The sequence below is a fragment of the Phaenicophaeus curvirostris genome, chromosome 3 (assembly GCF_032191515.1).
Source record: "Phaenicophaeus curvirostris isolate KB17595 chromosome 3, BPBGC_Pcur_1.0, whole genome shotgun sequence".
NCBI classification, from domain to species: domain Eukaryota; kingdom Metazoa; phylum Chordata; class Aves; order Cuculiformes; family Cuculidae; genus Phaenicophaeus; species Phaenicophaeus curvirostris.
Window position 1 is genome coordinate 50,909,118 of NC_091394.1, and position 17,023 is coordinate 50,926,140.

General features: G+C 39.9%; 1 protein-coding gene across 11 annotated transcripts in view; it reads right to left on the reverse strand.

The window, feature by feature from the left end:
• Positions 1-17,023, reverse strand: part of ZNF521 (zinc finger protein 521) — a 231,687-nt gene that overhangs the window by 10,121 nt on the left and 204,543 nt on the right. For all 11 annotated transcript variants that reach the window (XM_069853994.1, XM_069853997.1, XM_069853996.1 and 8 more), the window contains one exon: positions 16,240-16,355. In XM_069853994.1, the coding sequence (XP_069710095.1) occupies positions 16,240-16,355 (116 nt within the window). The remainder of the gene's footprint in view (positions 1-16,239; positions 16,356-17,023) is intronic.

Genomic DNA, 17,023 nt, shown 5'->3' on the forward strand with positions numbered 1-17,023 from the left:
TTACAAGTGAAATGACAAGTTTCTTGATACAGCCTGAAAGAAAAGTGTTGTAACTTGTCTGCACTCTTATTATACAGACAGACGCATCCCACACTTGTATTGATTGCTGAGTTCACCTCCCTACCTCGTGACATAATGCTGGGTATTGTGCTGATCAGGTGACAAAAGGACAGCCTGGAATCTGGATTCCATGCACATTGCCAGCCGGTGCCTGGGGCCTTGTACAACAGCACTCAGCACACCGGAGGTTATGGATCAGCCTGAGATTAACTCAAAGCAGCTAACACCATTTTCACTCAGCTAAAAGCAAACCCTGAGTCAGCCCACTTTTAAAATCACCAAACCTGTCATTTGTACAAGGAAATCGTATTCGGTAGTTATACAGCTAGTAAGCCTACATACACCCAGTCAAGACAGCGTATAAGTGGATTGATGTGCATTTTGGATCCTGAGATCAGGAATACAAGTGAAAATATGCCCCCTCCTCATGGTGCAGAATTAAAAAAAGTAAAAGCTATGGAGTTCTGCTAACTCTCCTCCTCTTCTAAATGCCCCCAAATCTGTGGTGCATCTTATTCCTTCAAGAAAGTTAGCAAGGAAAGCCAGATTGAGCAGATTTGATGGTAATGGCCAAAGATTTCTCATCTGATAAGCAGAGGCCCGCACAGCTTTTACTGTCTGACTTCCTTCATAACTGCTGCCAGTGCCAGCCCATTTTGCACATCTTACGGTCCTTATTCCTACAGCTCTTCAAAGGAGTAGCAGGAGCTAGGAAAGTACTTATGTGACAGGCTTGAAGTGCATGTGAATTACACATCTTGTTGGAAAAGAAAGTAAGGATTTTATTCCTTCATAGCTGGTTAACTAGTTAGATAGTTAAGAAACCTATGCTGAAACACTGTGTTATAGAAATCTCATTTGAGTTCTCTCTTTTTCAGTTCTCAAAACTCCAGGTTGTAAAGGTGACTTTTAGTGAGACCAGAATGTTATTTTGCCCTTTATAACAAAGTCACTACTTCTCTAAATTTTATAAGGACACACACTGTAAATCAATAAATCTGGAGCATTTACTGACATGTGGTACTAGGATAATAAAATTTTATGTTTGTCATTGTGGTTGTTGGTTGTAAAATGCAGAAGTCTGGATTCTCTATTGTCTTCTGTTTTGTTGTCATTTGCATTTGTGTAAAAGAAGTGTGAAATATGACCATGGTTAATGGGAAGAATTTTATTCTCACTTTCTCCTGTTTTCAGACCCTATAAAAGGGGGAAGACAATGAAGTTTTAATACTCCCCCCAACAAGTAGTAATATACAAAAAAGCATCCTTTTTTTGCTTTTTTCTTTCTCCCCCATAAGGGAAGAAGTATCCTCCTACCAAATGTCATTCTTTGAGGTTGGTCATTCTGGTTCCTGTCACACAGCTGGCCAGTGACACGTTGCAAGTCAGACAAGTCGTTAGATTCTGCTTTGACCCTACACTGACAGTCGAAGAAATGACTCCCCCCCTCTTCCCCCACCCCCCTGGATTTGGTTTGTGATGCTATGGCAGTTTTGTCTCCTAGACTATCTCCTGCTAGGGGATCCAGCCTCCTGCAGCTGGCGCTTACACCCCTTGTTGCCCCTTAGGACTGGTTTTTAGTGTGGCAATCTTCTAACTGAGTGAAAAGGATCACATTTAGGAGGAATATAACTGGAGACAACACTTATACTTATTTGCTCTCTATATTTAATTCCAAGGAGTCTGAAATACAGATGTGTAATTCCTTTACAAAAAGACGTGCTGCAGCTATGGTGAGGCTCATCTATAACCCTCACAGTCTTATATAATTTGCTACTCCAAGTTAATTTTAATTCATTACAATAAACTCCACCTAATTAAAATAACTCTTTAAAGTGAAGTATTAGCTTGATCCCGGAAACAGACAAAAAAAAAAAAAGCAGGACCTTCTCTATTGGAAGGTGACTCTTTATACCACAATGCACACTTACATACATTCAAAGGTAAGTTATAAACAAATACACACAGCAAAAGTGCCATGCATAAAGGGGCAGGCAACAGGAGGGCTGCTTTCTAATCAGCCCTCAAAGGAACCTGCCACACAGAAGTGGCACTTAATCTAATTTAAAGCTCTCACAGTTACTTTACCCTGGCAAAATTTATAAACTAATAACTTTGGTAAACAGAATGGCACTCCAAACAAAAAAACAATACCAACACAACAGTTCAGGCCCACAGAGAAAGCAGCCTTCCCAGGAAGCTACTGTCTTCAACAATGTGATAAAACATTTGTTTGGGGGCTACTCTTATGGTCTTTGATGTTGGGTAACAGTTTTGCAACATTCCACTAGCATCAGCAAGACTACTGTCATTTCACTGTTGTCTATAGTCTACCGGCCCTGCAAATCTTTTCAGCATTTTGAAGGATTTTACACACCTCTGTGTTCTGGTCAGATACTATGGATTTGAAAAAACCTACTCTGGGTCTATTTCTTAAAATGTCATTAAATTGTCAGGGCAACCTGCCTTCAAAATGTCACTTTTAAAACATATTAAATATTTGCAATTAAAGCTCACATTCTTTCTCATTTCTATGTTTTTTCCTTCCCAGTAACTGTTAAAAATTACAAAATTTATACTGATCCTCATTTATATACAAAAAGAAAAGGAAAAAAGAACCGAAAAGCAGTAATAAGGACTAAGCAGAAAGTCTCTGGAATACATAGAGCACAATATTGGAATTCTTTTTTTGTTATATCCTAAACCACACCACTTTGTAGAAAGTTCCTTTTCAAATCAAAGCAGTACTACAGTAAAACAACTGCAGGCAAAATTTCTAAGACACAGTGCAGTTTGTGTCAGAACGCTCATCACTTCAGGCTGACCTGTCAAACTATCTTGGGGAACGCTGTAAAAAGGCAAATCTGCAAGTTAGTAAGAAACTTTTGAATGATACAAAGTATGCGTTGTTCACAAACCACAGAACGCTGTGCAGTGTTAACCGAGCTGTACTGACAGCAGATGTCCATCCCTTCCTAATGCTTATAGGCACACCTGCTCGGGCTGTGCTCCCAGGACCACTGAGAGGGAGCCAACATTTTGAAGCTCTAACAGAAGAAACCAAAAAAAAAAAAAAATTGTGCTCAAATGAGTGATGTGGAATAGAGATCAGAATTTAGCACTATACATTGATACCAGCTATCAGCAATTAGAGCTATGTTGTAAATTTGACGTGGGTAAAGTCAGCAAGATAACATTTTTGAACCATGATAGGCAATTTCTGGCACCTACATTCTCAGAAGATTCTGAGCATCTTGCAGAATCTGGCCCCTGCACCCAACTCACTTCCTTAGGGATTCAGTTTGGTCTCAAGTTGCCTCTTTTTAGGCATTAGGGATTAACATTTTGGCCATAAGGCTTCTCCAGAAACTAACACACTTGTCAAGACAGTCTACAGAACTCACCAGAGAATAATTTCTAAGAGTTTTTGAAATCACCATTTTTCACAGATATATTTCTCTATTAGTTTCTGCACAACAGTCCAACATCTGCAGAGACTTCCCTGCTAAACTGTGTATATTTTGATACTAATTCCTATACAGCCACTGTATATTTTTGTAAATCCATGTGGTCTAAACATCCAAATCTTGGGGCCACCATAGCCCTCAGCACATGTTAGAGCATTCATAAGGCTGCCCAAATTTATAGCAGCTTGTAAGATCCCCCACAGGACTGTTATATCAATTAAACCCCCCTGGAATTCAATGGAGTCTGAGACATGCCTGTGAAGACCAAAAGGGAGTGATATAGAACCATCTAGCAAAACAAACAGGAATTGCTGCATACTGAGGGAATCTTTGGCTGTATGACTAAGGTACCTTTTATACTGGCAGGGGATGCAAATTGGAGCCCGAGGATCTGCACTTTCATTTTCAAAGCACTTTGCAAACATCAACCACTTCACCTTCACACCATTGCTGTAAGGGAAGTAAATATGTACAGTTCCAGCATCCTCTGTTTTCTGGAGGTGCAAAGAAGCACAGGGCATTTTTACAGGCACGGCTTGTAAGGGAGCTTTTGACAACCTTTTCCTTCGCGAGTAAATTAGCTTCCCAAGGCCACCGAGGGAACTGGCGGCAGAACAGGGACTACTGGAGGAGATTCTGCTATCCAGCCCAGCGCTAAGTCCACCCTGCCTCCTTTGCAATGTGTTGCTGAATTCCATCTGTAGGCTGCTTTGCTGTAGAGGACAAGATTATGGCATGTCATCCTCTATAATCTCTCCTGTAAAAGGGATTCTACATACTTCCCGCCTCCACCCCTCTTTTCCTTCCCCCTACAAATGGTGGCGAGGTTACAGGCAAGTTGTTTTCTCAAGGCTGAGATTAAAAATGGCTTTGTGTTTTGCTAAGTATACCTCTGAAGCATGGGCAGTGCATGTGTGTCTGTCTGAAAACGACCCCAATGAAAGGAAGGAATGAGAGATGCTAAAGAATGCTACGCAAAGTTGCAGACTGTTCGGCTACAGGCCAGAAAATGAATCCAATTTTTCATTCTGTCATTATAAATATTTCAGTGCAAATGGTACTGATTTTCTGCAACTGCGGTTAAGCAAAGGGCCTCTGAGTGAATATTTAAGAAAAAGGAAAAAAAAAAGAAAAGAATAAGAGGGAAGGAAAAAAAGAAAAATAAGAGGGAGGGGGTAAATTAAGGTTAGGAACCAATTAATTTCAAACTTTCACTGTAAAAGATTCTGGGAAAAATTCTACAGTGATGCAGCGTGTGACTCAAGGAGGAAAAAAAAACATTTACTCTGCTCTTCTTCTGACAGTTTCTCATAAAATATCTGCAGTCCATCTATCTTTTAGTACTCCAGGCTCCTCTGGAGAGCAGAAAATAGTAGTTTAAAGCTCACTTCAGTGCCAGTCTGCGGGAGATTGCTTTCCACAGGACCCCTGCTGATGGAGGCCTAGGGGAAGAGGCCCAGGAGTTATTCAATCAGTCCAAGGCTCTGGGGCGGCCGGGGCTCCTTTGAGGGCTGATTATAAAGCTGCCCTCCTGTTGCCTGCCTCCGAACAGAACGAAATGAGCAGCCTCTTGCTGAGCAGATTCTGCAAGAAGGAATTTCACCTGTCATGGAGTTTGTCAGAATTTCAGGATTTATCTTGGTGCAAAATTAATAAAATACCAACTAGGATTTCAGCCTGACTACTCAGCTGTGTCATCTCAAAGTGATCTTTCACCTAAGAAAACCTGGACACATAGCTACTGAAGTCATTCCTGCCCTACTTTTGCTCAGGAGCTTTGGCAGGATGCTGCAACTGAGTGAAAAAATGATTGGAGATGGATTTCCTGACAATTACACCCAACATCAAGCACTGGGTGGGTGCTACTGTCCTAATGCGTGACCTTCCACCTTACTTCTGTGGTTCCTTCATCTCCCTGGAATAAGCTAAGAATCCGAAATAGAAACAGACCATTTCTGCAGTTTATAACCTAGCAGGTCCCTTATGGCAGCACATCTGTTAAGTTCATTCACTGATATTCCAGGTCTGAATTTGATTTATAAGTTTTAAAGGAATACTAACAACAGACTACATAAGATTACATTCAGTGTAACAATCCAAATTAATATTGCTGTGACAGTCAAGCACACAGTCTTTTAACCATATTCTGTGTCTAATATAGCAGTAAGGTGCCAGGTTGATAAAGCATCATCTCAAACCTCTGTGAACTGAGTTCAGTTCTTTCTTTCGAAGCCAGACAGTCTCACCGGTCTTCTGACAGTGCCTTACAGCAATAATAATAATAAAAAATCTTCATACACTACCTATTTAAGTAAGATTGTGCTAGCTTGCAGCACTTGGTCACATGAATTTCAAGTCTCAGGTAGCATAGAAGCAATTAACTTGCAGCCTGCAAGAGAGCTTTTCAGCTAAAAGAGATCAACTTGTGGAAAATAAGACAGTGTCAGCTAAGCCATATGATGGGTAAATAAATATAATTCAATTTACAATGCTGTTGGTTCAGATCTTGACATGGACAAACAGAGAACCCTTGTACCAAGAAACAGCAAAATATGGCCAGACTGGGAATAAAGATGTGTTTGCCATTAATAGGCCTTACCTTACATTGTGGCAATTTCTGTAAACTCTTCAAAGCTGTTTGCAGCAACAAATCTGCTTTTCTATTTGCTCAGCATTTTCTAATGAGAGCTTAAAACGAATGGTAGCATATCCCTTTCCTATCTCCTCACCCTTTAAATGACAATTCAACATTGTAAAGCCACCTTTACCAGGCAGTAGTAGTCTGACAGTTTTAACACCAAGAGATCTCACAAGTAAAGAGAGAGAGAGAAAGCAGGCAAGTGAATGCACAGATGGTGGGAGGGGACACAGGGTGCTCTCAGCAGGCTACAGTAGAGATGCATTAACTCCACAGAGGGATAAGGGCTTCCCACCAGTACAGTCATGAATTATAACTGAGCATGGGAGTGAGTTCTTAGTGCCTGTCTCACAGCAAATATACTGTTCCATTTTCCTGCACAATCACCTTTCACCTTTACAAACGCAAAGCGAAGAAAAAAGCACCACTAATATTTAACAATATCACAGGTTCTTTATACTACATAGCACACATCTATACACATGAAATACGGGGGAAAGCAGAGTATACACTGACACTGAGTATTCCCAGGCAGATTTACACACCCACGACCACTGCCTGTGTCTAGTGATTCTGCTGCAGAATGAGACTAACAATACAGCTAAACAACTAAAGCTGTATGTTGAAATGTATGTAACTAACTTGTCACTATTGGTTCATGAGAACTGAATTATATCTTTCTTCCCTTGTTAACTGGGTGGAGGACACTCAATTTCAGCTGTGAACACAAAAGAAGCTCAACCAAAAAAAAAATTAATTAGGAGACCCTGTAAAAAAACACTCTTTTTTCTACTCAAAATCATATTTCAGCTTCAGTTTGATCAAAGCATGGTAAACCTGACCCCAACAATAGGTAGAAAAGCTAAATCTAAAAGCTGTTTCTCCTGGCTGAAGTTTTGTAATGAACAGTTGCGTAGCCACCTGTATCTGAGTCTTTTTGACTAATGTTTGGAATGGAGTAACCCCATTATTTTTAAGAAAAAAAAAAGAAAGAAATAAAATAAAAGGAAAAAAATTAAAAAAAAAAAAGAAAAACGGATAAGGAAAGTCACCACTTTTGAGCCAAGACTGATGTTTACTGGAGTTTCCTGGATGTGTCTCTATGAATCACTGACCACACCTTGTTTTCACAAACTAGCTGCACCTCCTCCCTAGGGGAATTCGTCCCCTCCCAACTTTCCTCCTCCGCAATGAACCTATCAATGGAGAAAACTTGTTATTTTAGGCAGCTGAAAATTTGTCCAGTTTTAAAGGATTCATTTACCATGCCTTTCACTTTCGTTTAAATCCTCAGTGTTCCTGTTCTAAATGACAGCACCGCGAGCACTGCTTTTAAGCACTATTCATCTTGCCTACCACATCTCAGCCTTTCACACAGAAGGCTACTCTCTCTCCAACAATGGAGCCTTACTCCTTTATAGCTCGAGGGCAGAGACTGTTACTAGCTGTAGACTTGCTGCAAATATCACAATAAAGGATACAAATGTGAATTTCTCTTAAAATACGGGTTCAGCTCTGGAGGTACCATGCTTTAGAAAACTCTGTCAAGAGCAAACAATATATCTTTCTCCAAAATGCACAGCAGCCAAGCAGCTGAAACAGTTTTTCCAAATGATCCAACATGCCAATGAAATCAGGATGCTCGTGAATTATATACTTTTCTCTAATTTAGGTTTCTACTCTATATTTTATCTTCCTTTACACTTAATATACTCAGTCTTGGTTTGGCGGCATGTCTTGTGGAACAATAAAAAACCAAAGAACAACTCCCCTCTCTCGGAATCCCTGGAGCCTGAGGAGATGCAGGGCTACTGAGCTAAGCTCTGTGATAGAAGGCAGGGACAGCCTACAGATCTTAAAAGGTGGCAGGTTTGCTTTGGTACACTGAAACCATGGAGAAATGAGGAGGCTGGGGTATGCAGGGCACACGACAACTTTCTGCCAGTGCTGTGGAGGGAGAAGGGGCCAGACCTTAAGCGGCAAACTTTCACTTATAACATTGTGCCATCACTTGTTGGGAAACTGCAGGACCAGTGGAGAGTGGAGCCAGGAATGAAGAGCCTATTTATGGGGATGGAGTGAGGGGGGCCAGCAGCAGGGTGGGGGGAAGGGAGGCAGATTTGCAGAACTGGCCATGAAGCTCCTCAGTACACCATAGCTGGATGCTTCATAAAGTCACACTGATGGCAGTCCCGGAGATGGCCATCTGTTGTCAGCTCTGGGCCAGATGAAAGATAATATAATGGCAGCTACTGGTAGCTAACAGCAGGGCAGTTGTAGGAACGAATGCATCCTAGAATGAAGAAGTGGTGCTTCCTATTTAGCACAGAAAATCAGTCATCGATATCAACTACATTAGCAAGAAATTAATGGATGGACAATTAAGAGAACTGAACTGATCTACCAGGGAAATTATTCAAATGCAAACAGAGTGCTTATTTCTTCTGCTTATTTCAGGTGAATGAGCCAACTGATCTGACTAATGGCAAGGTGTAGGCTGAAATGTTCAGGGCACAGATGATAAAACCTCGTTTTCTGCAAAGGGCAGAACTTCATTTCTAATGACTATTTGTGGGTCAGGGAATACATTTACTGATTTCCCTGCTCTCAATCTACAACAAGACTCCCTGATGTTCACAGAGGTTTCTACAAGTACTGAGGGTAGAAATTGGCCTTTATGTAGTAGCTGAACTTCCCCTTATTATTATCATGATTTATTTTTACAAGCGCCTTATCATTATTATCAGCATCACTCAGCTGAAAAACGTTTGCCTTATTTCTTTCTTTGCCCCATAATCTCCTTTCTACTTTTCTTCTACTCCTGCCTTTCTGCTCATTTTTCTTTCTGTGGCAACTTCTCATTTGCTTCTTCAGGCTGAAATCTCACAAACCTCGCCACTTGATTTGCTAAAACAATCAGAAACCATGATGCTAATGCTGACATGTAATGTCACTGATACGCTTCAGAGTCAACACTTAAAAAGACAAAGGAACAGTGGAGCTTATCTTCTGATTGCCATGGTTTCATGCTGATTTCAGACTGGAGATAACGAACTTCACTTGTTTGCATGACACAGTCTTTGCCATCATAAAGATTGCAAACTGTACTTTATTACCTAGTTCTGCAGAATCTATTTAATGCTGACCATACCAGGCAATAAGGAGAACAGATCCAGTGAATGGGTTGACCTTTTTTGTTGCTATTGATTTTTAAAAAAACAGATATCTGTATTTCACAAAAAAAGTCCAGCTATAGAAGAGCACAAATAGGAAGGAGGAGGCAAAATAGAGTCATATATTCAAGCATATACAGATTAGGGTATGACTTTATCACCCTTGAAAGAGAAGGAATATAGATTTTTACTTATTTTTGTATGGGTACTTTGTGGGTGTAGCTCAGTACTTATTTTGTAAAGTATTTTTAGCTTCCAGTCCTGTGCCATTTTACTGTTCCTTAAGTCTGAATTTCTTTTCAAGATTAAAATGGTTAATTTAAAGGCAATGTTCATCACTTAACTACTACACTGTCTTTGTCAATTAATTCTGTAACTTCATCAGTAATATCACCCAAGCATCTGAAAAAACAAACCCATAATTGTGATTCAAATGCTCCAGAAATTTAAGGAACATTCTCTTGGGGAATGTATAAGAGATGTTGTGAACATGTTGTTTCCTGCTTATTTTCAGGAAAAACTGGGAGAAGTTTCACTGGCTGACTGTTGCATATACTTACAAGTACATGGCGTTTGTGGAGTATATGGAGCATGTGAGTCAATACCCTTTGTCAGGCACTATTTAGTGAAATCAAAATGGTCCCTGAAAAAACCTGGCACTTTGGGCTTGGTGGGCTTTGCAATGTGCTATAAATATTCATGAACTAATGAAGTACCCACAGGGAGTGTTTAAATTTGAATAGGCCAATCAAAAGATGGTGAACTCACAAGCTTCAAACCTGGAAATTCCTTATTTAGAGAAGAATTATTGCATGAAAACCTAATATGGCTGTAACACCCCTTAGTCCCCAGGAGGGAAGGGTTACTGGAAGGGAATTCAAAGTATTTTTTTTGGTATTTCAACTTTGTTTGACATTGAAGCAGAAGACTTGCCAGGGAAACACTTTGAAGGTATGTCCTTAAAGAACTAATGCATGAGTGCCTCTACCATGCTTCTCTTGATTGCCTTTTTGAGAAAATCTGCAAAGAAAATCATTCTCCCTTCTAGGGAAAGAAGTCTGAAGTGTTAGGAACACAAGCCTTTAGTTCTTTAATCTTGGAACACATGGAAAAATACTCAATGCACATAGTGGTGTGAATAATACCCATGTATCTATCTGAAACATGAAGCACAGTAAGGGTTCAGGAAAAAAAGCACTTCAATTAATAACACTTGCAATGCAAGCGGCTCTATCTACTTCCCTCAAACCATAAGCATTAAATACAATCCTAGTATCACTGGCACACATATTGTTACCATCATCCTCACTTATGAGATGGAGAGGATGCATGGTTAAGTGAAGCAAGTTAGTACCAGACTCGAAACTGAATCCATCTCTCCTGACTCCTAGGTATTTGCTCTGACAAAAGCAAGCTGATTGCCTACTAAGGACAAGGCCAAAACCTTGTCTTTTTTTAAGGTTTTTGCTGAAACCTTAAATGAGGCTATGGCTGCTCAGCACCTATGCTTTTATCCAGGTACCTAACTTTAAGCATTTATGACCTAAATTCCTGATGTATTCAGCACCAGCATCTTGTACTGGCCTTGACTGCAGCTGAAGGTTCTCAGCACCCTCTCAGAAATAGGCCATTGAGTTTGAAAGTGTTGGCCTAAAGCTTTGACTGTTAATTGGATTTCAGGTAGGCTTCGTTTTAGGAAGAGTGACAATGTTATTCCCTGCTGGCTCTGGCCCTTGGGGCTTAGAAAGCCAGCATCTATGTTCCACTCCTCAACCTAAGACTTTGGGGACCTAGAAATGCCAGAGATAATCTCCAATTTAACTTTTAAAAAAAGTGTTTTGAGGCCTTTTCTTTGTGAAGAAAACATCCTTGAAAATCTAACTTCACCCGCAGGTTTGAAAGTTTTGTCCCTGTTTTTGTGTAAAGAGTGTAAAATATTCATGGTCTCCCCTACTGTCATGCAAGGCTCGCTGTTGGGACTCATGTGATACACACTCAGCCACTGTGGGAACCTTGGCAAAACAATCCTATGGAGGTAGTGGTGCCTCTGCTGCTAGGGGTGATCCTGTTCCCATACCAATCTCTTTCCTAGCTGGCCCCCAGAAGGCCTCTGCCACATGGAGAAAACACAAGTCCAGGTTAATTAGCAGTTTTCTCTAGCTGACCCCTGAATGAGAAAATACAGTGTTTGAATCCCAGCTCTGCTACTGTCTCCACTAATGGTCTCAGTCAAGTCTTTTAACTCTTGAAATAGCCTAGAGCTTACTTAGTTCTCCTCTGGCTTAGGTCAAGGGTTATTTTAACGGCCACTTGAAAATGTAGAGATCTTTGGGAACATTTTACAGTGCAGAGATCTTTGGGAAGTTTAACTCTTAAAGAAATGAGGGTGAAACTGGAAGATTAGTTTCAACAGTGCTAACCTTGGAACATGAAAATGTTAAAACTGGACATCCATAGAGGGACAAACATAAAGCTACAGAAAACTTCAGGAGTCTCTTCTATGCTGCCTCAGCCTTGCTTTGCTCTAGCTGCTTGCACTGGGAGCTGAGAATGTTATCCTGCTGCTTTAAGTGACACAAGTAACATCTGCTATGAGCACTTCATTCTTTCTTTCATCCTTTCCCTGGGGAAGGAACTGTGTAGTTTTGGAAGAGCTCTGTTGTTGTGGGTTGGGGTTTTGGGGGAGATTCAGAAATCTACGTGCAGGTACATGTTTATATGAGAAAGGGGAGCCTTTGGCACCTCTAGGTACACCCTACTCTTAAAAGCATAAGTTCAAGACATTCATGGTAATACTTAACTTCAGTGGAAGTCTGCTCCATGCTCCCAGGTCAGCCTGTGATAAAGTTATAGCTCTTGTGCAAACAAACTTCAGGTATTTGATAAACTCACAAAGCAGGGCTGTCAATTAGTGCATTATTACCCAATGGCAAGAATTTCTCAGGTGATCACTGAGATGTGCTGGACTTGTCCACTAAGAGCACAACTGGACAAACATGTAGAAAGGCAGTATAGATAGCAAGAGAGTGGGTTGAATAAGCTCCTAGTTTCCTTTGCTACTGAGGAACAGTGCTGCAGCTCTCTGTATTAGCTGGAACATCCTACAGGCTGATGGCTTCATGCCCAGGTGTTCTGCACTGATGGGAGTCCAGACGGGAAGCAGCAAGGGCGTGAATCACTGAGGCCAGGTCCCTTTTGAACAGGATGGGAAGAGACCGCTGCTCCAATTATTTCTTGCCCTAGTTTTCATGTCTGTAAAGTGGAGATCCTTAACTACCCCAGGGCAACTAAGTATTAGTCACAAAATGTTAAGTAAATGCTCTAATTCACCAAAAAGAGATATATTTTTTGTACTGGGCAAAATGGTCCTGAGAGGCCATGTAATCTTGGCTAGTATCATATTCAGAACTATCGTGCTGGTAAAACACTGATAAAACCTGTACAATTATTCATCAGTTCTACTGGACATTTGTACCTCTCTGGAATAGCAACATCTAAAAAAAATCTAAAATTAATCCATTCACTGCATGTAATAGCCCACAAGACTGTCTCACTCCTCCCCACAAACACCACAATATTTTGTGTTAACTACGGAAGTAACAGTAGGACTGGAAATGAAAATGGATGACTATTTCTCATCAGGGACAAGAGAAGCTCAAACACCCATTCGAGCACTTAAGTGTCTAAGTCTAAATCCAAAGACTAAGGCAAAAGAAACACACATTGGAATAGTGTGAGGACAAGAAAGGGAAGTCTTAATAGGCACAAATTACTTTATCATAATTTAATGAAAAGTCACTATTAGGTTAAATTAGCAATAAGTTTCTCTACTTCCTCATTAATTAAAAGTTCGGTATTCTGGATGATGGATAGAAAAGGCTGTTTTAGTTAAATCCACTCTGTACAGACAACTGCATGGTCATACTGTAGGTGTTCAGTTAGAACAATTTTAACTTTTGGGAGACATCTAGACACCCTATAAATACACCTACCTTGTAATTTCCTTAACATGGTACCTAGATTGGATGTATTTCTTATTTTAAAGATTGTTACAACCCTATTTCTGACAAGCCTTTATTGTATTAAGCATGTCTTATTAAAAGCCTTCCATTCTAAACAAGAAACATTTTTAGGGACATAATTTTTCAACTTCATTTCAGAATTGTGAATACACCGCAGTCTTTTGAACATACAAGTATAAAAATCCACAACTCGGAACTCTCTTAAAATATGTTTCTAACTGCTGCAGAAGGTTTCCATTTGCTTCCTTTCTACAGAGGTAGTATCTCCAAAAATTTAAAGCTTATTCAACAGCAATGGAGAACAAAGCCGTTTAAAGGAAGTGTCAAAGGTGAGACAAGGCCAAGTTATGGAGATTATCCTAAAATAAAGAGCAAATTCCTGTAAAATCTCATTATTTTAACTCAATAGTTGTGTAATACATTGCGGGTTTGATTGAGCACTGGTCATTTACTCTCTGTTCTCACTAGAATGTGGTCTTTTGGGATTGTCTTGCATTCCTAACATGGGTCTTAAGTGAAATCACATAAACCTCTAAAGAGAATCTAACTTGTTTTTTCCATTGACAAGACTGGTAATGAGGGGCTAGTAACTTGCCCAAGGTGAGATGAATGAAATATGTGGGGATTCTTATGTTCCTATAGCCTACTTTTCCCAGAACAGTAGTCATAAAATGCTAAGCAATGAATCGCACTGAGCCAAACACCAAGTTAAGCATCATTATAATGCCTTGATTTTTTCTATCCATGAGTTCATTCCTTTTAATCACCAGCTGTACTACACGTGTGGATAGGGCTTCTATGTTATTGTGTTCTGCTCTGCTCTACCTTGTTCCTGTTCTTAGTCTGCCCTACAGCCATGGAGTGCTGTCTAAGGTTTCTAATCTGGGATTGTTAGCATCTCTTATGCACAGGAGATGCACTATAGATGCATGTTTAAAATTAAAAGCAAGGAACCATTCCTGATAGAGGGAATAAATACATTGTTATGCTGCAAGCCCCAACACAAACCACAGTAATGTGAAAGGATAGAGAAACGTAACCTGGAGGCTGGCTGCCAAAGATTCCACTGCTTCAGCTGGTAGATAGCTTGAACAAAGTGATGCCTCCTAGAATAGGTTTTAAATGAGAGTGGACTTGAGATCAATGTGTTTTCAGCAAAAGCAGACTCCAAAGGTCCATACCTACTGCTCTGCCTAACTGCTTTGCTGCCCTTTCACCAGCCTGGATAGATAACTGGAGGTATGAGCAGAAAGCCAGTGATCTCAATAAATGGCACGTGGCATGATGATACTGCATTTTTTTAAAACATAAGGCATTCTAAACTGGGGTGGGGCTACCGAAGTTAATTAAAATGATAAACATAATGAATTAAGTTAATAAAAAAGTGAATACCCTTTCCTTTTTGCAAGTGTAGATAAGCCACAGAGAGGCTGTCTCTAAGGGTATGGAGATGTGGTCTATTAAAAGCCTTCTGCAGCATGGAACAACCAACACACTGATTGTCACCTAGCCAACACAGAGCATAATTTGTCTCTGCAGTGACATTCTTTTGTGTCCTTCACTAGAAAATCATATACATCAGTTATGCTGAAGCATTGATGAACTAGGCCTAGATGGAGGTAGAAAAATCTTGCCCTCAGTCTTGCACAAGGATGAATTTTGAGTGGAAAACCATGTGCTTTTATTATAATAAAAAAGCTGAAGTCAGCTGCTTGGGATTTCACGCGTTTTGAAATGAGGGTGTATTTTAGCAGGGACAGACTAGTACAGAGGTGATCGTATATGTCACAACTACACCTGTATTTCTGTAAATTTCGTGTCTTCAGAATGCAGTTGCCTACTCTTTCTAAAATCCAGTCTACATTTTGCTGTTAAAACTAATTTCTATCTTTTCAATCCTGTTTTTTTTTTTTATTTTCGTAATTGCCTTTTGGATACCTGCACCTTCTCTGTTGCTGAGTTGTGGTTTTTTTCTTTTTTCTTTTGGTCTTTCTTCCCAAACGATCTGTCCTTTCTCTTTCCAGAAGCTGCTCATGGCCCTACTTCTCCCTGCTTCCTCATTTTGATTAATCAGTGATGAGCAACAGAATTTGTGAAAATCAGAAATCCAAAGACATAAAATTTTTCCCCCTGAAAAAGCAGCTTCATCTTTGGAAACACTCTGCAAAAAAACCACCACAAATATTTTGACCAAAAAAAGCAAAGAAAAAGATACCACAAAAACCATGCTGTGAAAGAAACTCATACAACAAAATTAGTCTCTGACCTTTCCTCATTCCACTCAATTTCTCTTTTATTTTTCCCACAAATGCAATAACTTTCTACACAACCCAGACCACTTTCTGACTTCAAAACTCAATCTTCCCTCTTCCTGTCTATCGCTATGTAGGACTGTCTTTTTCCCTAAACATGCAACTTTTGGTTTTGTTTTCCTTGTCTTCTTCTTCCTCTTTGGGTCAGAGCTTTCATGCAATACCTAGTATGGACAGTAAACAAAACAGATTTGCATCTATTTAAAATAGAAGAGAAATGCAGCAAAGACACCTTGGAGTGTTACAGGTATGATACTGCACATACTACAGGAGCTCCCATGATTTTCAGGATGTCCATTTGTCTCTCCTCAAGAATATCTTGAGCTGCAACAACCTACGGTGCAAAAATCCAAAGGTGGCTCCCAAAATTCAGGTCTGTACTAGGTGGCTTTCTGCCAGCACCTTTTTGAGGCAGCATGGGTTGAATCACTTGCAATTTCTCTTGTCCTTCCCTTGTTCTCATCCTGATGATGAGCAAGTATCAGAGGAGGTCACGGCAAGCAAAGCTTTGAACTCAGCTATCAAATACATAACGCTATTATAACCCCCAGGTAACAAGTGTGGTACCTGCAGCTCTGTTTGGAAGAAGAACTTCTGTGGACACTGTGTGCAGTCATAGATCTTGTCCTCTTGTCCATGGGCTGAGAAAATATGCTGCTGCAACTTGTTCGCTTGGACAAACACTGGAACATTAGACAAACAATAAACTCTTCATTATTTCATATTACAAGTGAAGAGTTTTTTGTAAACAATTTCCCATTAATACTCGGCAATTCCAAGAGGTAAAATTAGGCTGGTACATTCTGATTTTGCAATACACTTGCTATAATGGGTACCAATAAACACTATTTATGTACAAAATGTAGTCCTTCTAAACTGAATGCACTGAAAGAGATAAATAAAGAAAAGAAAAAAAGAAAAGACCCTAACAGGACAACCAATGAAGATTTCAAATTTAAACAATTTAAAAATGCCATTTTCTCTTCAGAATTATTTCTTCATGCTTGCTATGCTTTGATTGAATACATACAAAACTTATTTCCTAGCAACCAACAGGTCTGAAAAGCATAGATGCCAAAGTCCTGTTTACTCTGTGTGCCTAAAGTTAAAGCTAACAAACAGCTCTGTATTTAAATGTGTTAATGCTAAAAATTATATCCCACAGCTACACTGGGGCAATGTCTATAAATGTGAAACAGAACTGCAGGTAAATTCTCTTTGGATACTTTAAGATCAACTCTGCCTACACACTGAATGCAAGGGTTTCAATAATATAAACATGTTCAATTTTAATGACTACAAAACAAGGCCCTAAGACTGTGTAACAGTTTACCTAGGAGACATACTATTA